The sequence below is a fragment of the Muntiacus reevesi genome, chromosome 8 (assembly GCF_963930625.1).
Source record: "Muntiacus reevesi chromosome 8, mMunRee1.1, whole genome shotgun sequence".
NCBI lineage: Eukaryota > Metazoa > Chordata > Mammalia > Artiodactyla > Cervidae > Muntiacus > Muntiacus reevesi.
The window spans coordinates 65,463,966-65,490,329 of NC_089256.1; the positions used below are offsets into that span (position 1 = coordinate 65,463,966).

Consider the following 26,364-nt stretch of genomic DNA (forward strand, 5'->3'; position numbering starts at 1 on the left):
GAACAAAAGACTGGAAAGCGTGGACCAGGAGTGGCATGAGACCAGACCAGAGCCATCTCTGGATCCATAAGGCACTTGAGTTTTAACCTGTAGACCAGCGTTTTTCAAAACATCTTTGAGGGAATACTTGTTCTGTGTGATGATAATTGTTCTTGCATGGTAAAAGGGTTTCCTGATTAATTTGAGGAACACTGATTTTAAAGGACAGCGTTAACACTGTTCAGTTGGTACCTGTGTTTCTCAAGTGCTGTGCACCATCTTGTGATAACTGCGGGGACAGAAGGTAACAACTGCGGGGACAGAAGGGAACAATACGTATTGTCCCCTGCTTGGAGCTTGTAGGCCAATAAGGAAGACGGGAATTAAGCAAATGGCTGCAAGTGATTTATTTTCCTTTTTAATTTATTTATTTTCAACTGTGCTGGGTCTTTGTCGCTGGGCAGGCTTTCTCTAGTTGCTGTGAGTAGGGACCACTCTCTAGTTGTGGTGCACGGGCTTCTCCTTGTTGCGGCTGCCCTTGCAAAGCGCAGGCTCCAGGCATGCGGGCTTTAGCAGTTGTGGTGTGTCAGCTCCGCCGTTGCAGCTCGGGGGCCCTAGTGCGCAGGCGCAATAGTTGTGGTGCACAGGCTTAGTTGTTCCACGACATATGGGATCTTCCTGGACCAGGGATTGAATCTGTGTCTTCTGCACTGACAGGCGGATTCTTTACCACTGAGACAGGAGGAAAGCCCTCCAAATGATTTAAGTCTGTACAAGTGAGCCACATCCCAGAAAGGAGTTCATGTTATAGGATATAAGCTAAGAGGTTAATAAAGACAAGAATTAACATTCTTTCAGTCCATGCCATTAGGCAGACACTGGACTGAGGGCTTGACAATCATTATTATGTTTTCACAAAGCTAATTAGGGCAATATGCTGGGTGGTTTTGCATTTCCTGATGTTGGACATAGTCACAGAGCATTTTTCAAATGGATTTGAGCACGAGACCTTTTCTTTTTCTTTTTTTTTCCCCCACAGATCACGCATTCAATTCTATGGCAGTTTTGTCTGGGGAGCCATTGAAGGGTTCCTAGCCATGGGGAGATATGGTTAAGTTCAACTTTCCAAATGGCAGAAGACATGAACTTTGTGACCCCAGTGACTCAAACATGTTCAGAAGTTTTAGAAAGAATCTTCAAACTTGCCAGTGCATAAGACTTACCTTTGCTTTCCCAAATACTGACCCATTCAATCTGAGTTTCCTGGAGAACAGTCTGTAGCTTTTATAAGCTCATGGCTACATAGAAAACTGGTACTGTTGGTTACATCTGGGGTCAGATCCTGGGTGACTGGGTGACAGCAACAGGAGGAAGACTCTCCACTGTAACATAGTGGACCATGGTTACATATTAACTACTACAAAATAAATGTGGAAATTACAGAAGTCTCTGTAGATGGTCCAGATGTAGCCAGGATTGAGAACCACTGGTAGAGTTAAATGGTGAATTAAAAGCAAATAGTGTGAAAAAAGTAATTAAGACTTTCTACTATAAATAAGATGTGCCAAGATTGATTTGGGCATTGAGAGGTTATCAGCCTTAAAAAAGGCAACTTTCTGGTGATGACGCAGAGAAGTCAGACCATGAGGGATTAATGAGACAGAGAAACAGAGAATGGAGGGTTTTCTGGGGGGAACTCTGACCTGTCTACTCACCAGCTGACTAGCTGTGACACTTGGGAAAGGTTCTAAGTCCTGGATTCCTGCCTGTAAGGCAAGAATAATATTAGCTAGAGGGTGATGGGAAAATCAAAAGAAACAATAAGTGAAGGTTTTACACACACATGCACATGCATGCACATGCACACAGCAATGAACATGGTTGTTGTTGTTCAGTTCCTTGGTTGTGTCCGACTCTTTGCGACCCCATGGACTGCAGCATGCCAGGCTTCCCTGTCCATCGCCAACTCCCAGTTTACTCAAACTCATGTCCATTGAGTCAGTGATGCCATCCAACCATCTCATCCTCTGTTGTCCCCTTCTCCTCCTGCCTTCGATCTTTCCCAGCATCAGGGTCTTCTCCAATGAGTCAGTTCTTCACATCAGGTGATCAGAGTATTGAAGCTTCAGCTTTAGCATCAGTCCTTCCAATGAATATTCAGGACTGATTTCCTTTAGGATTGACTGGTTTGATCTCCTTGCAGCCCAAGGGACTTTCAAGAATCTTTTCCAACACAGCAGTTCAGAAGCATCAAACATGGTGAACGTGGTGCCTCATGCAATGTGAGCAGATAGGGTTGATGCAGACATTTTGGTTGGGAGAGCAAAAGGCTAAATTATAAAAACGAAGGTACTTCAAGATCCTGCAGAAGATATAAGGGAAAGGGAGCAAAAGTACCAGCTGAAAGTATTTCTTGGAAAGGATTGAGACCCCTTTCCTTTTGGGGAAGGAGAGGCTGGGTGGGTGTAGCGGTGACAAGGCAGCAGAGACAGCTGGCGGGAGGAGGGAAGCTGAAGGAGACACAGGTAAGAACCCTTACTTCTCTTTTCTGCAAAGAAAGAGGCAAGGTAAGAATTGCATAAAATGTTTCAAGTACCAACAACATTTGATGCATGAAAGCCATGTTTCTGGTTACAATAAACTGGGGGTGGTCATCATATCTGAATATAAGTACAGGCAGCCTCCCTTCTGTATCACCTCCTTGCTTTGCCTCCTTTTTGCTGTGTTACCTCTGGTACAGATACCTTCAAGGGTCATTTATTTATTCAGACCTTTTATTTTGAGGCTACTGGGCGGCAGGTACCAGACCAGGATGGTCATCACACTGAGGGCAGCACAGCACCGTGGGGTGGGGAGGAGTAGGGGAGAAGAGCGCAGTTCACCTCTGCATGTGCGTGGTGTGTGAACTTAGAGAAGGCTGGATGTTTCCAGTGCAGGAATTGTGTGGATTTCTCTTTGCAGGGGTGTGTTAACACCTACTTATTTCCCCAAATGACTGAAATGAGACTGTGAATCGACTTGAGTAGACATGTCCCATTTGGCCCAAGAAAGATGCTGGCACGCTGTATCAAAGAGCCTGGAAAAGAATATGTGAGTCAAGCTTCAAAAAAATTCCTGAAACATAATTGTCCACTTTCTTAACAAGGAGAACAGTAGTGTTCAATCCTTTCAGAACCAGTGTCCCCTTCCTAGCAAATACTTCACTATTCTGAAGTGAGATTCATAGATAATATAGCTTACCTACATATGTTAAAAAAAAAAAAATCACACCCAAACTGTATTATACAGGAGAAATTGAAGTTGAGTAAGTTCCTGTTAAGTATATAATTCTCCATTCGAATCCTTGGGCGTGGCCACATCAGTGGTACAATGAAGTACACATCCTGACACTTATATGGATAGTCACCATGGGTGTGACCGCTGAAAACATAGGCTGTTTTGGGTTTTATTATATTGGTAACTCAAATACCATGCACAACTTTGGTGATGGTGATGCAGGTTTCTAAAATGGCAAAGAACTTTTAATAAAGTTCTGAACAAAAGAAATCCATCAATTTTCTCAGCAGATGCATTTTGGAAAATTCAGTGAAGAGTGAAAAAATGCAAAAGGCACTCAAAGATAAGATATTTTGTGTTCATATGTAACATGGCATTTGGTTTTAGCTCAGATCATTATTGACAGGCTTTTCTCCACATGAATGTCTAGCGGGAATGTGGAAAGTTCCATGGCACTCTAGGCGAGTCTTCGTTGTGTGGGACTTTTTCTGCAAGCTGCAGGATTCTGCCGCATCTGGCTGTCCACTCCAATCCTGGTGACAACCGAGAAAACACCCCAGAGGTTTCCATAGTGTCCACCAGGGGGTGGCACCGTCTCCTTTGAGAACCACTGCTGTGTATTGTGTGACTGTAACTGAACTCTACCCCGATTAATTAATTAATACACTACACTATTAAATGCTTGTTGGATAGAGTGACTAAGAATCTTGCAGATCCTTGCAACCATCATTTTGAACTTTAAGTCACACCGTGGAGAGGCTGTAGATACAAATGGAGATCCAGACAGGGATAGCCAAATGTTTTAATCTTTCAAGCCTGTTCCAACTGGTTGGTGGTTGCTTTAATGCTATACACAGAATAATTTCTGAGGTAGTCTCCAGCTTGTTCAGTCATTCAGGAACTATTTACTGAGTGTCTGTGCTAGGCACTGTTCTAAGAGCTGGCGGTCCAGTAGTGAATAAAGCAGACAGATTCACACCCTCATGGAGCTAAATTTTTGAGCTCAGGAGGAACTAACATTAAAAGTGTCTGCAGTGGGATCAGGAGCCCACTAGCTACAAACTTGCTGGACAAGGAGAGTTAATCTGCTAACCCAGGAACTCTCGTGGAATTTTATTGAAAAAAATTAAGTGTCCCTAAGTTTATTTCTCTATATTCTGTCATCTTCTCAGAAAGAGAAACAGAAAATGAAACAAAACAAACATCTTTTAGTTTGTTGAGAATTATGATTATTTGAGTTCTTATCCACAGAGTTATTCTATCATTGTATTTTGTTTTAAAATGAAGCATCTGCATTGCCATATTTTAATTAATTTTTGGCCATGCGGGGTTTTTGTTGCTTCGTGTGGGCTTTCTCTAGTTGCAGTGAGCAGGAGCTGCTGTCCAGTCGTGGTGCGTGGGCTTCTCATTGTGGTGACTTCACTTGGAGAGCATGGACTGGAGGGCCTGCAGGCCTCAGTAGTTGAGATTTGCGGGCTCAGTTGCTCCACCTTCCTGGACCAAGGATCGAACCCATGTCCCTTGCATTCGCAGGCACATTCCTGTACCAGGAAATCCTGATTCTATCATTTTAAAGGAAGCATTAGAATTAATGACCACATGTCACTTGACAAGAAATGAGGGCTTGGTCAAATCAGAAGCAAGAATTTATCTAAAAGTAAGACAGCCAGACCTACTGTCAACTAAAAAAAGATGTACAACTTGAGAGTTGTGAGTTAAGTTTTATTTGGGGCAAAATGAGGACTGCAGCCCAGGAGGCAGCATCTCAGATAGCTCTAAGAGCCTGCTCCAAAGTGGCAGTGGGGGAAGGTCACTATATAAGGTTTTGATGAAGGGGGACTTCACTGCCATGAAGCACTCATTTTACAAAAGATTTCTGTTAGTCATGAGAATCTGATGTCACGATGAAGGATTTAGTGCTTCTCTAGATATGAGGAGATGCAAGGATTGAGATCATAAAGTCTGTTCCTAAAAACTTCAGTTCAGTTCAGTCACTCAGTCGTGTCCATCTCTTTGTGACCCCATGGACTGCAGCACGCCAGGCCTCCCTATCCATCACCAACTCCCGGAGTTTACTGAAACTTGTGTCCATTGACTCGGTGATGCCACCCAACCATCTCATCCTCTGTTGCCCCCTTCTCCTCCCACCTTCCATCTTTCCCAGCACCAAGTTCTTTCCCAATGAGTCAGTTCTTTGCATCAGGTGGCCAAAGTACTGGAGTTTCAGCTTCAGCATCAGTCCTTCCAATGAATATTCAGGACTGATTTCCTTTAGGATGAACTGGTTGGATCTCCTTGCAGTCCAGGGACTCTCAAGAGTCTTCTCCAACACCACAGTTCAAAAGCATCAATTCTTCGGCGCTCAGCTTTCTTTATAGTCCAAATCTCACATCCATACATGACTACTGGAAAAACCATAACCCTGACTAGACAGACCTTTGTTGGCAAAGTGTCTCTGCTTTTAATAAGCTGTCCAGCTTGGTCATAACTTTTCTTCCAAGGAGCAAGCGTCTTTTAATTTCATGGCTGCAGTCACTATCTGCAGTGATTTTGGAGCCCCCCAAAATAAAGTCTGTCACTGTTTCCACTGTTTTCCCATCTATTTGTCATGAAGTGGTGGGACTGGATGCCATGATCCTAGTTTTCTGAATGTTGAGCTTTAAGCCAACTTTTTCACCCTCCTCTTTCACTTTCATCAAGAGGCTCTTTAGTTCTTCACTTTCTGCCATAAGGGTAGTGTCATCTGCATATCTGAGGTTATTAATATTTCTCCTGGCAATCTTGATTCCAGCTTGTGTTTTATCCAGCCCAACATTTCTCATGATGTACTCTACATATAAGTTAAATAAGCAGGGTGACAATATACAGCCTTGACATACTCCTTTTCCTATTTGGAACCAGTCTGTTATTCCATGTCTGGTTCTAACTGTTGCTTCCTGACCTGCATACAGATTTCTCAAGAGGCAGGTCAGATGGTCTGGTATTCCCATCTCTTTCAGAATTTTCCACAATTTGTTGTGATCCACACAGTCAAAGGCTTTGGCATAGTCAATAAAGGAGAAATATATGTTTTTCTGGAACTCTCTTGCTTTTTTGATGATCCAGTGGATGGTGGCAATTGATCTCTGGTTCCTCTTTTTTTTTTTCCAAATCCAGCTTGAACATCTGGAAGTTCACGTATTGTTCAAGCCTGGCTTGGAGAATTTTGAGCACTACTTTAATAGCGTGTGAGATGAGTGCAATTGTATGGTAGTTTGAGCCTTCTTTGGCTTTGCCTTTCTTTGGCATTGGAATGAAAACTGACCTTTTTCAGTCTTGTGGCCACTGCTGAGTTTTCCAAATTTGCTGGCATCTTGAGTACAGCACTAAAACATCCAACTATCTAAAGACCTAAAAACATCCAACTATCTAAAGACCTAGAACCATCCAACTATCTAAAGACCTAGAAACATCCAACTATCTAAAGACCTAGAAACATCCAACTATCTAAAGACCTAGAAACATCCAACTATCTAAAGACCTAGAAACATCCAACTATCTGAAGACCTGTCCCACCAGATTCCCTGGAGCACAGAGTGCCTCACTCCACCCTGAACTCCCTGAGGGGTCGTTGAAGGTCAACAGCTATAGGGTTTAATCTCCATAGAGGCAGATGGCAAATGCCTTTGTTGTTCAGGGGTTGGCAATGCTCTTGGTAAGTGCCGAGTTGTAGTTGACACTATCAAAACTTGTGAACATCCTGTCTCTATGAAGACCTGGCCACCAACATTCCTGGGCAGACCTTGAGAGTAAGACCCACATCCCAAGCCACTGAATGATAAAGCAGACTTACTGTCAGGAAAAGCTGGGCTTTGCATTTGATCCCTTCTGGAGTCTTGGACTCACCCCTCCCTGCTGTGGCTTTGTGATTGGGTCTCTGTGTCCTCATCTGCAGAATGAGTGCCTCCCTCCCTCCTTGTGTGGTGTAACTGAGGGAAATGATGGTCCCAAGCCACTGAGCACAATGCCGCAGTCCGGGGCTGCTCAGAGTGCCTCAGCTATTATAAGCTGTCTAAGAGAAATGGTTGGATAGCATCACCTACTCGATGGACATGAGTCTGAGCGAGCTCCAGGAATTGGTGATGAACAGGGAAGACTGGCGTACTGCAGTCTATGGGGTCACAGAGAGTCAGACACGACTGAGTGACTGAACTGAACTGAAAGGTTGGAAAATACTTTAAATATCTGCTCCAACCCCTGCATTGCACAGAGGAGTAAGCTGAGTTTCAGGGAGGTCTTCTGATCTGGACCAGAAGCAATGTTTAGGATCCCAAGACCAGGCCTCCAAGACCTATTAAATCCATAACCCATGACCCAGGGTTTTCTAGTGCATGAATTATAGAACCACACTTATTAGGATCACATGAGGAGCTTTTCAAAATGCAGGTTCCTGGGTCCTACAGCTCAGTGATTTGATCACAATCTCTAAATATGGGGCCTTAGGTCACCCTTGAAATCAAGTACCACTCACATAGTGATCAGTGACCTTGACTTACATTATTATAAAATATGTCTGTCCCCAGTGCTACCTGATGAAGACTTGGTCACAGTGGATTTCAAACAAGATCATAAATCAAGGGCTCTTGAACTATCTAACAACTTCAGCTATTGTTTCTGTTAGTTTCCATTTCAATTATACAATGAGCTTTTTCTAAGCCAGGTTGGCCCAGTTCTGTGGCTCTTGTGAGGTTGTGTAACTCACTGTAGCTCTCTGCTCTTAAAAATGCCCAAGAAATGAATTAATGCATGTAAAGTCTTAGAACTGTTCCTGGCTCATAGTAACTACCCAGTGAGTGTCAGTCATTAGTATTATCACTCATCGGAGCAGGAAGAACATCTGTAGAGAGGTGACACTGATTTCTCTGACACAAGCCTAGATCATAGGGTCAGTGTCCATTCGATTAGCAAAGATGTCTGGAGTTAGTCATTATGATGAAGGAAAAGAAAGATCCCATCTGAGACTCTGTAAGTGTGTAGCAAAGATCATACTCCCTTATTGTTTGTTTTTCCTACAAAGAGCATATAAGATCAGTTATTACCTTAGTTTTGACAGTTTAAATTGCTGCTTGCACTAGCAAAAACTACTCATACCAGGATAATTATTCAGTATGGGGTTTATTTAATCTCTGACAAATACACAGAGACTCATAAAGAACATAAGCTGTGGTATACTTTTTAGGTTGTTGGGATTTGTACATCTCTAAATTTGAAGACAAATATAGTTCTCATGAATATGGAGAATTTCAGCTACCAAAGAATTCTTAGCTATATAGTAGGTAGTGTGTAATTGAGAGAATATGAAAATGAATGAGGAAGTGGTTTCTCCAGCCTAGTGAAAGGGAGAGATGGTTCTTTTTTTCCCCTTGAGTAAAGAATCTGTTCAAGGAAAAAGAAAATGACTGTGGAGCCAGGAATTCATGATGCCAGCATTTTGCAATAACATCCCCTTTCATCTTTGGATTTCACTGCAGTTTGTGGGCACTAATTAAGTTTCATCTTACTCATACGACTCACACGGAATTTTATTTATTTTTTTACTAAGGAAAACCAGGGTAGGGAATGTATAAAAGGTTACTTGAAGTTACAAAACTGGGGGAAAAGCGTCTGGTCCAGAGAGGGAGGGGGCCCAAGTGGTGGGCTTATGGTTGACTCATGGTTTTTGTGGAATAGGAAGTGACCCCCAGCTACTCTGAAAGAGTGAGCTAGGGACTCAGGGAGGGTCTCAGGAAGCAAGAGTGGGACCAGGGACTCAGGGAGAGTCTCGGGGACTAAGGGCAGGGACCAGGGACTCAGTCAGTCAGTTCGGTCCCTCAGTCATGTCTGACTCTTTGTGACCACATGGACTGCAGCACGCCAGGCCTAGAGAGGGTCCATTACCAACTCCCTGAGTTTACTCAAACTCATGCTCATTGAGTCAGTGATGCCATCCAACCACCTCATCCTCTGTGGTCCCCTTCTCCTTCCACCTCCAAAGTTTTCTAGCACCAGGGTCTTTTCCAATGAGTCAGTTCTTTGCATCAGGTGGCCAAAGTATTGGAATTTCAGCTTCAGCATCAGTCCTTCCAATGAATATTCAGGACTGATCTCCTTTAGGATGGACCGGTTGGATCTCCTTGCAGTCCAGGGACTCTCAAGAGTCTTTTCCAACGCCACAATTCAAAAGCATCAATTCTTTGGCACTTAGCTTTCTTCATGGCCCAAGTCTCACATCCATATGTGACTACTGGAAAAGCCATAGCCTTGACTAGATGGACCTTTGTTGGCAAAGTAATGTCTCTGCTTTTTAATATGCTGTCTATGTTGGTTATAACTTTTCTTCCAAGGTGCAAGCGTCTTTTAATTTCATGGCTGCAGTCACCATCTGCAGTGATTTTGGAGCCCAGAAAAATTGTCACTGTTTCCGTTGTTTCCCCATCTATTTGGGAAACATGAGTCCTAGGGACTCAGGAAGGGTCTCAGGGACCAAGTGTGTGACCAGGGACTCAGAGAGGGTCTCAGGGACCAAGGGTGGGGACTAGAGATTTTGATGTCCAGCGAAGGCCCATGTACCTGGCCTCTCTCAGCACTGCACTTCTTGTAGCTTAGCTTATGTGTTCCTGAATGGATGCACTGGGATGGCAATTCATACCAACCACTCTAGGTTCTTCTTGGGTGGAGTGTGTTAATGGGCACTTGCTGTAAGGGTGGGAGGGTACTTGTGGACAGAGAGGCCGATCAGTTACCAAGTGAAGGGGCACCAGAAAGATAATCAAAGGGTAACAGGTTGAGTTACTCCTTTCCATTTACCATCATGACCCTATGTAAAAAGGAAAAAAACCTGAGCACAGGCTAGGTCTGAGGTCATCTCAGACGGCCAGTTGTGCCAGCTATTTCTAAGACATACCAGGCCCAGACTTGTCCAGGACTCAAAATAAGTCTGCCTGGGTCTATCAGAACTTTTGGATTGGAACTGAAAGTAATTTAAAATAACTCACTTTCTCTGTTCACACCCTCTTAAGATGATTTTGTTAAAAGATTCTACATGAGTATTTTCACTTGAGTGGAACTAGAATCATAAAATGGGAAGCCCCAGGCAGGTGCAAATTCAAATAGGAGGTCTCAAAGGCTCAAAAAGTACCATATTTTTGAAGTTGATTCAAATGCCTAAAAATAGCAGCAAATCGCACTTCTTCAAAGTTACATACCAAATTGCAGGGAAATTTATTGGCACATATAATCTGAAAAAGAAAGTTCGTATATATTTATAAGGCTGTTACAAACAGGAGGAAGATGGGAAAAGAAATCTAGTTGCTACCAGTTTTTATTCCAAATTGTATCAGTTTATTAAAAACAAATAATTTACAAAGGAAGTAGTCCATAACTCTAGTAGAAAATACAAATCAGAAGTATATATATTTTTCATTAACTAATATTAATACAGTTGCAGGTAATAGTTAATATGGCTACATATACATGATGTTTATAGATGAGATTATGCTTACCTTCTTGCCAACACCAGCGTTTTGGAAAATGTTAGGATAATATTGGTGGTGGTTTAGTTGCTAAGTCGTGTCTGACTCTTGCAACCCCACGGACTGTGGCCTACCGGACTCCTTTGTCCATGGAATTCTCCAGGCAAAAATACTGGAGTGGGTTGTCATTTCCTTCTCTAGGAGATCTTCCTGACCCAGGAATTGAACCCAGGTTTCCTGCATTGCAGGCAGATTCTTTACCAACTGAGCTACAAGGGAAGCCTCAAGATAATATTACTTTTACTTAAAAAAAAAAATTTCAGCAAAAGTAGTCTACTTGTCATTCTGTCATCATCATTTCAGTGAGCTGCAATGTAATAGTAATTTACGTTCATGATTTGGTGGTATTGAAAGATCCCCCACATGTCTTTTAGTTATCAAAGAAGAGAGAATATCATTTGATACAGTGTTTGTTTTTGTTTTTTTCAACTTGAAAGCACTCAGTGTTTATTAGGGGCTTCCCTGATGGCTCAGCAGTAAAAAATCTGCCTACAAAGCAGGAAACCTGGAAGATGTGGGCTCAATTCCTGGGTCAGGAAGATGCCCTGGAGGAGGAAATGGCAACCCACTCCAGTATTCTTTCCTGGAAAATCCCATGGACAGAGGAGCCTGGTGGGCTACAGTCCATGGGGTCTCAAAGAGGCAGAGGACACACCTTAGTGACTGAGCACAGTGTTCATTAACTGAGCAAATTACAGAAATAATCATGGCAGATACCTTAGTTCATCCTTGTGATAAGCCTGTTGATCTGGTCTTCCCCATTTCCACTTTCTACAAAATGGGTGGTCTTTTTCTTCATTCCACCTTGTGGAGAAGACTGTTTGAAGACTCACAGGAAGTTGTTTCCTTCTTTGAAACAGTTTCCAACAGTGCAGATCTCATGACTCAGATCCACCATGCAGAAGATGCCGTATCACCAAGAGATTGAGCCATCAACATGTTATCCATCAGGGCAATTCGCTTCTTGTTGATTTTGCCATAGCCACGCTTGCAGATCAGTTCATTTACGGACTTTCGGTTTGGGTACCCCCAAACAATGTATGGTTCCACAGTTCCCAGCATGTGAGCTTCACAAAGGTGCCATTGAAGATCTGTGAGAGGCAAAGAAGCTGCAACACTTTTCAAACCTTTGTGCTCACACCATTGATACCTCTGATCCTGATGACAAGTGCCAATTTCGGTTCCACGGTACATAGATGGACGACTTTTTGTGCCATCATCGTCATTTGAATTTCAGTTCTGTACATCTGTCTGTATTCCTTGTGATAGTGCTTGGCTTTTTCATAGATAAATTTCCTCCTTGCCTTTTGAAGCTGTTTTTTTGGGCAAGCTTCTTCCTCAGGCACCTGATCTTAAATTCTGTGAAATTCTTTCACGTTTTCTTAAGGGTTTTTGGCACAGCAGGAACCGTCTTTTTCTTCTCTTCTGGCACCCTTCATGGTTCCAGCTGGGAAAGAGGTTTGATACACTTTTGGTTTTGTTTTTTTTAAACTTTGGTGTAGTTTTAATGGTGAGTTATTTTATGACCCTTGGAGTCTTAAAAATTTGTTAAATCACATATGGTCTAGAAATGAATTCTCTTAATCAGAAAATGCAATTAACAAGAAAAATCCATCCTCTAAGCTTGCACTCTAATAGAAATTTTTAAAACTTTATTTTTAATTTTGGAGGATAATTGCTTTACAATGTTGTATTGGTTTCTCCTGTACAACAAGGTGGATCAGCCATGAGTCTGCACATGTCCCCTCCCTCCCGAACCTCCCTCCCACCACCCATCATCTTACCCCTCTAAGTTGTCACAGAGCACTGGATTGAGCTCCCCCGTGTTATATAGCAATTTCCCATTAGCTATCTATTAATGTATATTCTACACACACACACATACACTAGCTCAGACGGTAAAAGAATCTGCCTGCAATGCCCGAGACACGGGTTTGATCCCTGGGTAGGGAAGATCCCCTGGAGAAGGAAATGGCAACCCACTCCAGTACTCTTGCCTGGAGAATCCCATGGACAGTACAGTCGCAAAGAATCTGACACGACTGAGCAACTAACACTTTCAATGTAAATTCTAACAGAAAAACTTGAAAAAAGGAAATGTGGACAGGGCAAAACATTTCCTCTTTTTATAAACCTTGAACTGATATGCCCTTCACCAATTACATAGGGTCCCTTGGGCCTCAGAACTTTCCACAAACGTTTCGGTCTCTATGGCGATGCATGACCGCCGAGGCCGAGCCCAGGTGTTAAGGCGGCGGCAGGCTCTGGGCGAGCCTGGGGAGAAGGTCTGGCTGCAGAAGCCACGGACGGCCGATCCTGAGCCTTTTGGACGGACCGCTCCGCCTTGCCAGGAGTCTGCAGAGCCGCCTGGACAGGCCTGTCCTAACCTCCGCACTTGCCAGGGGAGCGGGCGCGGCAACCCCCAGGTGGAGCTCTGGAGGCGCAGGTGCGCCCGAGGGCCCCCCTGGGAGCCCACTTCCGCTGATTAGTTTAAACTTCGCCCTTCTGGCGCCCTCAGAGGCGATGAGTCTGGTGAGAGCAGTCCATTTTGCCTAGCCCCCTGGTCCCATGCAGCCGTTCAGCATCCCTGTTCAAATTACACTCCAGGGCGGCCGGAGACGCCGGGGGAGGTAAGTCACCCCCAGAATCTCTCAGCAGTTATGGGCATCTCGCTGAACAACTGGTGAGAAGAAGAGCGGCCTCAAGGAGTTCGGGGGTTGAGTCTGGCCTTTATCCTCAGAGGGTGACCACTTGTCATGCCTCCCGAGGGAGCCTGGAGGCTTCCCGAGCAGCGCTGCTATCAAGGGCGCGTCCTTCCTTGCCGGCTTCCTCCTCTAGACGGCAAGTTCTTGGGGGCTAGGACTCTAGCCCCCGGCTCGGCAGCAGTAGAACTCTGCCCAGCACACAGTTGCTGCTCAACAAACGTCTGTCAGTTGAATGAAGTTACTACCAGCATTGGTTTCATTGGTGAAAACTGCTTGGATCTTGGCGTCACAGCCTGGGTTGAAATCCAGCTGGCTTAAATGGCTGTCTAGCTGTGGGCAAATCACTTCACCTTTCTCTGCCCCATCCCCTTGTCTGCTGATGGAGGTAGTGATGGTCTCTGCATGCCTTAGTGTAAAAGCCAGTGCTACTTTCTATACTATACCATTTTACATTTCAGCTGCTGTTATTAACCACCCACCTCTACTATCTAAGGGGGAAGTGAGACCAGTTATCTTGAGGACCTCTCTCCTCCCCAGGGGAAGGCAAAACAGAAGTGCTTTACATCTGCCTGCCCCCAGGAGTGGAGCAGTAGGGCACGACCACCTGGAGAGAGGAACAGTGCCTGAGGGGGTTTGAGGAAAGAGATATTAAGGCTTGCCAGCTTACTCCCGGCAGGGTACATTTCATAGCTATGTTTGCTCACTGTATCTGGAAACCTGGGTGGTTTGTTAGCAGCTTGAGTGGAGCTGGGAGCTGAGAAAGTGGAAACAGTATAAAGATCACAATGATCATCACATTGCTCACTCCCATCTTCTGTAATGACACTGATGCACCTTTGAGAGAGAGAATGCAGGAAAGTGAGAGAGAGGGGTTTGGATGGAGGTCAGGGCTGGAGGAGGAAGGAATAAACAGAAGAAAGAGACCTAGGCAAAAACACTGCTCTCTTACAAATGAACTAATGCTTTTGTGAGAAGACAATTAAAGTGAATCATTGTATGGCAGAAGATCAAATGACGAACATGCAAGGGAACAAGTTCTAATGCCCCAGTCATAACACAGTTAACGAGCTGTGAGAGCTGTTGTGTTCTCCCCAAAGCAACACAGTGTCCCATTTCCACTTCTGAAATGCACTGCTGCATCACACGTCTTGCCTCTTGGTGAACTTCACAGACCATGTTGACTTTCCTCAACCTTCTTTGCTGTTTCAAAAGAAGCTGTTATATAAATTTGTAATTGAAAAAATAGAAGGGTAAAAATAATTACCCATATCTCTGCAATGCAAATTATAAGGAAATGTTAATTTAACATACCCAGTGCTTAAAATTACATACACATGTGAGGTGAGTGTCAGCAGAACTATTAAGCTTTGATGAACCTCAGCATCCTGCCCAAGTAACAGTGTTGGAGGGAGAGGCTGCTGGCTTCCTCAGGGATCACACCCAGATGAACATGTTCAAGCTCTTTGAGTTTGCCTCAGGCTAAGCCAGAAAGCACCCATAGCAAAAGTGGTAGTTCGGGCAGGTGGGAAAGTCAGTTCTGAAAGCAGAAGAGCAACAGGAAGGGGTGGGTACTGCCATGACTGCGAATAAAATCCCTCCAGGTACACACATTGCTTGGAAGTGAAGATTATTGCTGGCAGAAAGGAATGAAAATGCTATTCACTCATCTTATTGGCTGGAGAGCAAAATTAGATCACTCTTAAGCACTTTGAGGTCCTTGGATGAAAGGTACTTGTAAATACCACAAACTTAATTACAGAACTGTTTATGGCCTGGGGAAACTGGAAACAGTTTAATATCCAACAACAGGGAAATGTTTAAGGAAATTATGGTGTATCCAATGGATGGAATATTATGTAGCCAGCAGAAGGGTTAGGAAGAATTGCTGCCAACATGGGGAAGTGGTTATTATGTTAAGTGAAAAAGACAAGCCTAAAAAAAAAAACTCCACTATATCCAGTATGATCTCATTCTATTTATTTTTAAAATTAATTAATTTGTTGGCTTTGCCACGCTGCCTGAAGGATCCTAGCTTCCCAATGAGAGATCCAGCCTGTACCCCCTGCACTGGGAGTGCAGTCTTAACCACAGGACCACCAGGGAAGTTGCTGCTCTCATTCTATTTAAACAATATAGACAAAGGAATAACCCAGTAAGTGAACAGTCATTGTCATCACCTTTATCATTATTTTAATTAAAAAATTTAAATATTGAAATTTTATTGTTATTTTGTGAGTAGTATTTTAAGTAGTATCTCTACTTAACTGTTTACCCCTGTAACTGCTCTTCATTTTTGACTAACTCTTGGCTCTTAGATTGGATTGTTTTCCCTCTGCCTGAAGGAAATGCTTCACTTTTTTCTTTAGTAGGGGTCTGTTGATGGCAAACAGCTTTGTGTGTGTCTGAAATGCCTTTATTTCTTACTTAACTCTTGTGAAATATTTGCTGGGTATAGAGTTCTGTTTTTTCTCACCATAAAGGCAATATTCCTGGCTTCTGTTCTTATAGAGAAGTAAGCTCTCAGCTTAATTGTCATCCCTTTGAAGTTAATCTTTTTCTCTGGCTACTTTTAAGAATTTCTCTTGTCTCTGTGAAAAATCTCTGTGATGTATGTAGGTGTGGGTTTCATTTTATTTTATCCTACTAAGCTTCTGGAACCTGTGGACTGGACCTTCATCATTTCTTTAATATTATTGTCTTTTTAAAATATTACTTGGCTTTCTCTTTTTTTTTTCTGGAATTCTGACTAGACTTTATGCTAGACCCTTTCTGTCTATCTTCCATGCTTCTTAACCTTTCTTCAGTATTTTCCATTAAAGAAATCTCTATATTATATACTTAGCTATTTTGCAGATCAAACTGTTTACTAATTCTTTTCAGATGTATCTAAATTACTGTTAAATCTAACCACTAATTTTTTTAATTGAAGTATAATTGATTTACAATGTTTCAGGTATATAGCAAAGTGATTCAGTTGTATACACACACACACACACACACACGGGCTTCCTAGGTGGCAGAGTGGTAAAGAATCTGCCTGCCTTTACAGGAGACATAGGAGACAAGGGTTCACTCCCTGGGTCAGGAAGATTCCCTGGAGTAGGAAATGGCAACCCACTCCAGTATTCTTCCCTGGAAAATTCTTTGGATAGAGGAGGCTGGTGGGCTACAGTTCATGGGGTCACAAAGAGTTGGACATGACTGAGCATGCACACATATATGTATAATATGTATATATATATTTTCAGATTCATTTCCACTATAGGTTATTACAAGATATTGAATATAGTTCCCTGTGCTATACAGTAGGTCCTTGTTATCTATTGAATTTTTATATCAATCCTTTTTCATTTCTAGAAATTCTACTTGGTTCTTTTTAATACTGTCTTGGTCATGTTTTAGAGTCTCTTGCTCTTTCTGATATCCACCTCCTCCTTTATTTTTTCAAACATATTGTAGATATATTTTTGTATATGGTCCAATATCAGAAGGTTTTGGGGGGATCTGACTCTTGTGTATTTTTCTCACTCCAAGGCCCTAATTTTGTGTTTTATGACTTTGGAATGAAAGCACATACTCCTTGAAACTTTCTAGGATTCCTTGGAGACCTAGGCTGGAGGAGAAGTCCTCCAGAGAAGTTACACATTGGCTTCTGTCTGCTGCCAGAGGGCACCAGCTACTTGAGAGCAGACTGAATGACATTCTCGGCTTGAGGCTTCTGGGTTTCCCAAGTAGTGTGAATTCTGGCCAGAAACTCTCAAGGTTGTGAAGTCTCGGGGGAGATTGTCGTTTTCCCCCTCTATGCAGTGTCAGGGCTTGAGAAAGGCTCTTTCCTGGCAGTCTCCCAGGGAGCTGTGTGTGGACAATGGGTCCTTGTCATTCCACCTCACACGGAGTATGAGGTCTTTTGGAGCCCAGCTCTAGTTGAGAGCGTTAACTCCCATACCCTGGATGGGCTCTGGGCATTATCTCCTGTCCCTGTGTCCTTCCCACAAACTGTGAGACTGAAGCTCAGGGTCACCAAGTTCTGCAGATGCCCGCAAGGTCAACTTGTGCTCCAGTCCATTTTCTCCTCTGGGTTCTTATTTTCACATAGTTTTTGTCTTTTGCATATCTCAAACTTTTTTTTTTCCTAAGCTTTGACCAGAACTTTTATTGTTTACAGTTAAAGTGGTATCTAGTTTATTTTACTAGAGAAATAGAAGATTGTTGTCATTGTTATAATAGTAAAATATAGCTGTGTATTCATTTTTAGCAATTATTGTTTATTATCTTTCCCTCCATATATAAAATAATTTCTTCACAAGGTGTCCTTGAGGTTTTCAGCTTTTCATAAAGCCTTTAAACAAAGTGGACAGAAATATTAGAAAGAATAGTCTATTATACTAGTAGGTCTTATTCCCAGGTTATTCCAGTTTTGTACATCACAGGTATAATTGGGTATGTCAAATCAATAGGTCAGAAATGGCCAGAGATGCTTCATAATAAGCCTTTCATGCATGGATTCCACAGATATCTGACAATAAGCCCCTGGAGATTTTACAATATAGAGCAATTAAAGTCCAGTTTCAGAACAAGAGGGAAATTCTGGGTGTTGGGTATTGGGAACCTGGTGGTTTAATGACTAAGTTGCATCTGACTCTTTGTGACCCCATGGACTGTGACCTACCAGGCCCCTCTGTCCATGGGATTCTCCAGGCAAGAGTACTGGAGTGGGTTGCCATTTCCTTTTCCAGGGGATCTTCCCGATCGAGGGATTCCAGCCGTTGTCTCTTGTATCTCCTGCAGTGGCAGGCGGGTTCTTTACCAATGGGAACCTGGAAAATAGCCAAACCTTCTTTTAGGGCTAAAACTCTTAATCAAGCGATCATATTTGTTGAGAAACTATAATATGCTGGCTCAGATTTCATTAAAATTTCCCCCCTTCTTTGAAGGTGGGATAATAGATAGAGGGTGAGTAAAATATCAAAGGAGACTAAAAATCCCAAACCAGGACTTTGATTCCCAAAGCAGTGTAACAACAGAATTGTCATCTCCTGAGGGTGGTGCCTCCCAGAGCAGGCCCCTGAAACAAACTGGATTGCCCCACATCCCCCTCACTCACACTCTCTCTTTGGGCTGAGCCACGAGGCTTACAGGAACGTAGTCCCCCAACCAGGGATTAAAGCTGCTCCTTCAGCAGTGAAAGCACAGGGTCCTAACCACTGGACCACCAGGGAATGCCCCCCAATCTCACTCTCTTGGTCTGAAGATATTGCCAGGAGAAAGGGATTTAGGGAGAGAAAGGAGGAAGGATGGAAGATAAGGTATAAAATACGCTTTCAAAAGACAACAACTAGCAATTCCGTCAACAGGGTTTTTGCTCCACTTCAAAATTTTAGTAAGCTTTTTACACAGCTTGATGGAGCCTGAGTTTTTACCATGATGGCTGCATTTGTTTGGCTTAAGATTTCGTTAAGCTTCTTAAAATGGAAATACCTCTGGGACACAAATGCCCGCTGAGCAGGGAACAGCGACAGTGACCACAGGAAGTGGTGGGACCGTGGCGGATTGGAGAAGACACCCCTGTTCCCCGGAGCAGTCTTTGCTTGGCTCAGCCAGCTGTTCACAGGCAGTGATGTGGCCTTTGTGATTTTTTTCAAAAGTAGAAATCCACATTTGTGTGAGAAATTTCACGATTTTTAAAGCGTTAGCAACTAATCCCACAATTAAAAAAACACACAGGAAAAGCCAAACAAAACACATCTGCGGGCTGGATGCTGTCCATGGGCCACCAGTTGGTGACCTTTGTGTTGGACTTGGTTCACTGGACAGCCCCCTGGTGAAAGAATTTATCACCTCTTTTGCTAGAGCAGAGCAGAGAGCGGAAGAGATGGAGGGCCTTGTTTACGCGGCTGCATGAAGACAGAGAAGAGGTGGGCAGGAGGAGAAGCCACAGCGAGACCCTCACTGTTCTGAGCAGGCTGGCTCCCGGCCAGAAAGCCCTGGATGTGCTGTCTTCCCGGCAGCTGGACATGAAAGACCAAGTCAGGTCCTCCTTCAGGATGCTGTTAATTCCAAATGGGAGCCTGCGGAGTCATTCTTCCCATATGGAATTCATAAAGGAATGTAAAAAGTATTTTCTGGGGGAATATACAATATCCCTGAGAGATAATTAAGTTCATATGAGAGCTACTTACAGGTGATCCTTTCCTAGTCATTGATTAAACAGATCTCTAAAGACTTTACCCAGGCAACATTCCTTAGTCTTATTTGTTACATTAAAAAAAAAATTATAACGTGTCATCTTAGCTTGTTTAGATGGACTGAGCTCTGAATGTAAGATCTGACTGTGCTGCATTGAGACTGCCCACACCCCTCAGGTGAACGGCAGAGGGGATCATCCCATCACCATGGGTTGGTAAATGTCCCACTTTTTTTCTTCCAATATTTGTCAAGGAAAAAAAAAGCTTTATGTTTGAAATATGACGAATGGCACATATTTCAAGCGTACCACTTGGTAAGTTTTGACATATGTGTGTAACCATGAGACCGTCACCAGTCAAGATGAGAAACATACCATCACCTACAGCCACGAAAGTTTCCTTATACCCTTTAGCTTGTCCCCTATGCTGCTTGCATGCTAAGTCGTTTCAGTTGTATCTGACTCTTTGTGAACTATGGACTGTAGCCCACCAGGCTCCTCTGTCCATGGGACTCTCCAGGCAAGAATACTGGAGTGGGTTGCCATTTCCTCCTCCAGGGCATCTTCCCAACCCAGGGATCGAACCCGCGTCTCCTGTGGCTCCTGCATTGTAGGCGGATTCTTTACCACTGAGCCGCGGGGGGAGCCCATAGCATGTCCTCCAACCTCCAGGTAACCGCTTAATCTGCTTTCTGTCACTAAAGGTAAATTTGCATCGTCTAGAATTTTGTTGGAATGGAATTATACACTGTGGCCTCTTTGATTTGTTCAGCATTTTTCGTTCAGCGTAATTACTTTGAGGTCCATTATGAGTACTGTGTTTATCAGTTCTGTTGCTGCATAGTATTCCATTATACAAATGTAAGAGTTTATACTTATTGATAAAAGTGTATCATATATATGGGTGTTTTCAGTTTGGGGCTCCTTACAGTTGGGGTGCCAAGAACATCTGTGTACAAGTCTTTGTATGATTGTGTGCTTACATTCTGCTTGGTAAATAAATACCTAGAAATGGAACACCTGGGTCATATGGTCCCCTATGTATTTAACTTTTTTAGGACATACCAGCTGTTTTCCAAAGTGGTTATACCGTTTTATATTCCCATCAGCAGTGCAGGAGAGTTCCAGTTCCTTATATCATCTCCAATACTTGATACACTCTGTTGTTTTGGTTTAATAGTGGGGATGCTGTGGTATGTTGGTGTAGTTTTAATGTACAAGTTTCTAATGAGATCTTATGTGCTTATTTGCTATGTATATACCTTCTCTGAAGTGGCTGTTGAAACTGTCAATCGTGTTGTGTGGCATTATTGAATTTGAGAGTTCTTTATGTGTTCTGGATTTAAGACTTTTATCAGATAAATGATTTGCCAATATTTTCTTCCAGTCTGGTCTTGTTTTTCATTCCTTAAACAGTGTTTTTTTTGAAGAAATTTTTTGCAGAAATTTTAATGAAGTCGTTTACCAATTTGTTCTCTTTGTGCTTGGTGTGTCAGATTGTGCTTGTGTGTTGTATCTAAGAAATATTTGCCTACACCAAGATCATAAAGGATTTCTATTATGCTTTCTTCCGGAAGTGTTAGAATTTAAACTTAGGCTTTTAAAAACAAATAGTTTAGTTTTAAAAATGGAAGTATAATTGACCTACACCACTATGCTAGTTCCAGGTGTACAACATAGTGATTCAACATTTCTATATTATACAAAATAATCACTTCTGTTCCCAACTGTTTATGAGAACTGGGGTCCCAATTTATTGAAATATCTCCTTCCCTGTTCCTACAAAGGTCAGCCTTTCCTACCTCAGGGACGAGGAGACACACAGACCATGATGATGGAGACCCACCAGATGTGCGCAGGAAGCGGCCATCCAGTGCTGGAGAGGACCGGGCCATGCTGCTGGGGTTTGCAATGATGGGTTTCTCTGTCCTAATGTTCTTCGTGCTTGGAGTAACCATCCTGAAGCCCTGCTTGCTCAGGTGAGAACAGAGAGAGGAGACGTAACATTTATCCTAGGTGTAGGCACAGTGGTAGAGGAGAGGGGAGGCTGGCTTTGCTTCCTCCAGAATCCCTGTTCCTCTCTCAGTGCTGGGAGGCATCTGGGTGTAGAGGAAGGGGTGGTGAGAAAGTGAAAGAAAGTCCTTTGCTGCTCCCCTCCTCCAGTCTCCAAAGTCTTTCAATAGGGGGTCCACATATTCAATATCCCTGCAGGTAATACATTCTTTAATACACTAACATACTAGGGAAGGAGATGAGCATGAGTTTCTGCATGAACATAACAAAACTTTTTTGAGTCTGAGTTTTTGAGTTTGGTAATATCTACCTGGCACATAGTAGTTGCTCAACAAATATTAGTTTTCTTCAAGTAGTTTCCTTATTAAACACATGTAATAAGTTACCATTAACTTAAATATATACTATATGTCAAACATATATATATTTTTCATTTATTTTTATTAGTTGGAGGCTAACTACAAAGAGTCGGATACGACTGAGCGACTGAACTGAACTGAACTGAATTAGGATATTGTAGTGGTTTTTGCCATACATTGACATGAATCAGCTGTGGATTTACATGTGTTCCCCATCCTGAACCCCCCTCACACCTCCCTCCCCATCCCATCCCTCTGGGTCATCCCAGTGCACCAGCCCTGAGTACTTGTCTCATGAATCCAACCTGGACTGGCGATCTGTTTCACACTTGATAATATATATGTCAAACATATATTTTATCCCTATATAAACTTACAGCAAGTCCATGAACAAAGCATTATTTTATTACTTTTTCACTTTATGAAGGAGAAATCTCAGGCTCAGAAGGGCCAAGGAAAATACCCAAGGTTAATACCACCACAGAGTTCTCAGGGGCAGGACATTTGTCTACCCCTTCTCACTGTATCTATGACAGTCTCTGTGTGGTGTGTGTGCAAATCCTTAAGGAATGTTTTCCAAGTAATATTTTAAAAAATAATTGTTATTTATTTGGGGCTATGCTGGGTCTTTGTTGCTGTGCGGACTTTTCTTTAGTTGCGGCAAGTGGGGCTGCTCTTGAGGTGTGGTGCGCGGGCTTTTCATCGCTGTGACCTCTCCTGTTCGGAGCACAGGCTCTAGGGCCCCCAGGCTTGGTAACTGGCATGCGGGCTCAGTAGTTGCGGCTCCTGGGCTCTAGAGCACAAGCTCAGTGGTTGTGCAGGGGCTTAGTTGCTCGGAGGCATGTGTAATCTTCCTGGATCAGGGATAGAACCCATGTTTCCTGCATTGGAAGGCAGATTCTTTACCATTGAGCCACCAGGGAAGCCAAGTAAAATTTAGTTCAGTACAAGACTTACTGAGCCTCTACTATGTGAGAGGCAGCTTTGAGGAACATAAAGATGCAGAGGATATAGTTCTTGACCTTAAGGAATTTACTAAAGTTAAAATATGGCAAGTTTTCTAGTGGGATTCCTCTTATGATTTGCACTCGCCTTTTAGGGAGGGTGAATGGAATGGCTAAGTTGCCTGAGAGTCCTGTGGCTGGACCCCTTCCAAAGGCACATTTTCACCAGGACAAGCCAGTGGGTGGATCTTGAGTTGATGAGGCAGAAGAGATGGTAAGATTTCTGAGTGTGAATTTTTGTGGTTATAATATTTAGGCTAACATTGCTAAAAAGTATGTTTCCCCAAACAACTTAAATACTGTTAAATTCACAGATTTCTGGGCCTCAACTTGGATTAACTGAACACAAATCCCTGGAAGTCACAGAAACCATGTTTTAACAAATTTCTCATTCTAACAAACCCATTCAGGTGATTCGGAAATTTGAAAACCATTGATACATAGTGAGAAATACACCAAGGAGGGTCATAACTGAGATGGAACTTGGTACCTTGCTGCTGTCTATCCCGTTGCAAGGTTCTTGTGCTCCTGAATCGCTAAATGCCTTCTGTGATGGGTCCTGTGTTGCTTTGAAATAGACTGGTGCCTTGGGTTATCACATTAGAAATATAGGACTAAATTTTCTAGGGAAGAAAATCATTTATTCACTTTTCCAAATGGAAGCACTCAGAGAGAAGAATCGAACTGCACTATCATCCATGCGCACATCATGGACGACTGGATGGACGGTGCATTTACCTGTGGGATGGACTGCCGAGGTCAGGGCAAGTACCCGTGTCTCCAGGTGTTTGTGAACCTCACCCATTCAGGTCAGAAAGTGCTCCTACATTATAATGAAGAGGCTGTCCAGATAAACTCCAAGGTAGTGTATATTTCATGTGTGAAAGTGCTCTAATTACAGCAACCTTTCCAGTGCAGACTGTCCCTAGCAAGGTGCAGTACCTAAGGCCATCTCTAGATAAAGCTGTTTTCTTCCCGTGAACATCTCAACAGTGACCCAATCAGGATAAATGAAGCTAAAAGCATTCCTGGAGGAAAAATGGGATATATAGAAAAGAGAGTTCATGTTGGTGTCTGGAATTTAAAGACTTGAGACAGTGAACAAAATTATCTGTAGGTAGTCTTAACTTATTGTTGGGAGATCCCATTCCTCATTGTATTGAAAATGTTAAAATGAACTTACAGCCCACCTTAAATCAAACAAGTAATTATTCTTATCAAAGAAATTTAAAGATTATCCTTTAAAGGATACTCAACAGGTTCATATGATTTAAAGAGTACATTTTCACCTAACTATAAAAAGTTGACTTAAATTAGTTGACATTTTACACTTCTTTGTGTTTGCTTAAGCACTTATTTCAATCTGGTGATTTGTTTTGGATGCCATAACCTTTAAGGTCTCAAATGTTTTTGTAGGCTGATGGCAGAGTGTCTTGAATGCTTAGTGGATACGGTGATAAACTCAGTGTCTTTATTCCCACATCTTTGTTTAGTGCTCAGAAATGGCCAGTTCACTATTTGCCCTCCTGGCACCCCTTCCCTATGAGCTATGTAAGGTCTTGTCACCTTCGGAGATTAAAACTCTTAATAGCTTCAGTCGTGAAGCCATTTCAGAATTAAAACTTTTAAGCGCTTGGTTTCAGAGCCAGCGCCCTCATTTTTCTTCCTCCTCCGTATTCCTAGTGCTTCTACACACCTAAGTGCCACCGGGATAGAAAGGGTTTGCTCAGTGGTGCTCTGGACATAAAGGAATTCTTCGATCACAAAAATGGGACCCCATTTTCATGCTTCTACAGTCCAGACAGCCAATCCGAAGATGTCGTTCTCATAAAAAAGTACGACCAGATGGTGATCTTCCACTGTTTGTTCTGGCCTTCGCTGACCCTGCTGGGTGGCGTCCTGATAGTCGGCATGGTGAGGCTAACACAGTACCTGTCCTTCTTGTGTGACAAACACAGCGCTGCATTCAGAGATGAGGTGGGTGGCAAAGTTCCTTACGCGGCACAGCATCAATGCAGACTGTGGCGTGTGGGGAGGGGCAAGGGAAGGAGCGGAGAAGCCTTAAGACGGTGGCCAAATTCAAGTCCTGGCCCTCAGTACCTGCAGGGTCTGCACTTGAGGACCTGACTGTGCCTCCTCGCAAACTAACCGTGTAGAAACAGCTTGGTTACTTCAGGTGGGAAAGAAAAATGTTAAAAAGTCTCATTGTGTATTCTATTCTATAAATAAATACAAATTCACCATCTTTTCTATTCCAAATCTCTCCACATGAGCCAGGGAAGCACCTTTTGTTTCCACAGGGTAAAAGGAGCTCACGGTCATTGTGCTTCGTCTAGCATCAGCCCCTGCTGGAACCTGTCACTGTCGAAATAAGTGATGCAAGTTTCTAACCTGCTGAACACTGAACAGGCAGTCTAGTTCCATGCAATGCAGTGTATATTAAAACACTTGTCAAAAAATTCTTAGTGAAGAGCAGTTCATACACTACAGGAAGATAATAATCCGGTAATTTCAGAAAATATGGACCTACTGTTTTACCTCATCATCCATGAGAAAAGAGGAAAGCTGCTGCCTGGGAAATTCACTAAGCTTAGTGTTACTGGTACTTAACCTTGCCACGTACCACGTGATTTTTCTTTTAGAAACATTTCTTTCTAGTTAATTATGATTCCCATAAGTTCATTTTGCTCTTTGTGTACACTCTGGAGGGAGTGGGAGAGGTGGCTAGAAATGTTATCAAGTTAGGGAGAAGCTGTACCGGATAGAACTTAACATTCATCTCAGATAATCCGCATCATAGAAAAATCCCACATGGATAGTCAACAATTGTCCGTACTTTAATTAAAGAATCAACCATGGTTATGAAATAGTATCACAAGACTCTCCCAACAAGTGCTTTTCAGATTAAGCTGAATATGAGTTGAAAACAGACTTCATTTTGAAAACCAATGTTCCTCAAAGTATCTTTACAATTTTACTTTCTGAAAGATCTTACATCATGGACAATAAAAAGGACGACTTTTGAAGCAACTCTGATACGTAGATGTAATCAAAACAAACTTTGATTCTCAGCCAATTTGATGCCTTTTAGCAATAATTGCAAGTCACACATTATTAAACAAACTGAATAATAGAGCAATATTGACTTGACCAGCAGTGAACAATTGGGGTATTTTCTCCTCCTTCTAGTGTGGAGCAGTGGAGAGAACATGTGTCTCAGAGTACAGCTTTGTAAAATTGGTGGGCCACAATTACAGCTTTTGAGATATGTGTCCTTGGGCACGTCAGGGGAAC

The 26,364-nt window shown here is 42.8% G+C and overlaps 1 protein-coding gene and 1 pseudogene across 5 annotated transcripts in view; one reads left to right on the forward strand and one right to left on the reverse strand.

Moving 5' to 3' along the window:
• The window catches only part of KCNMB3 (potassium calcium-activated channel subfamily M regulatory beta subunit 3), a 67,725-nt gene extending 41,684 nt beyond the window's left edge, over positions 1-26,041 (forward strand). For 3 of the 5 annotated variants that reach the window (XM_065943677.1, XM_065943679.1, XM_065943678.1), the window contains 3 exons: positions 21,482-21,673; positions 23,698-23,932; positions 24,754-26,041. In XM_065943677.1, coding sequence (XP_065799749.1) covers positions 21,588-21,673; positions 23,698-23,932; positions 24,754-25,197 — 765 coding nt within the window. In that variant the 5' untranslated portion in view covers positions 21,482-21,587 and the 3' untranslated portion in view covers positions 25,198-26,041. Of the gene's footprint in view, positions 1-13,201; positions 13,436-21,481; positions 21,674-23,697; positions 23,933-24,753 lie in introns of those variants that run through there. The other 2 variants (XM_065943675.1, XM_065943676.1) reach the window with 2 other exon arrangements.
• LOC136172960 (large ribosomal subunit protein uL30-like) lies at positions 10,751-12,584 on the reverse strand (annotated as a pseudogene).
• Positions 26,042-26,364: the final 323 nt, after the last annotated feature.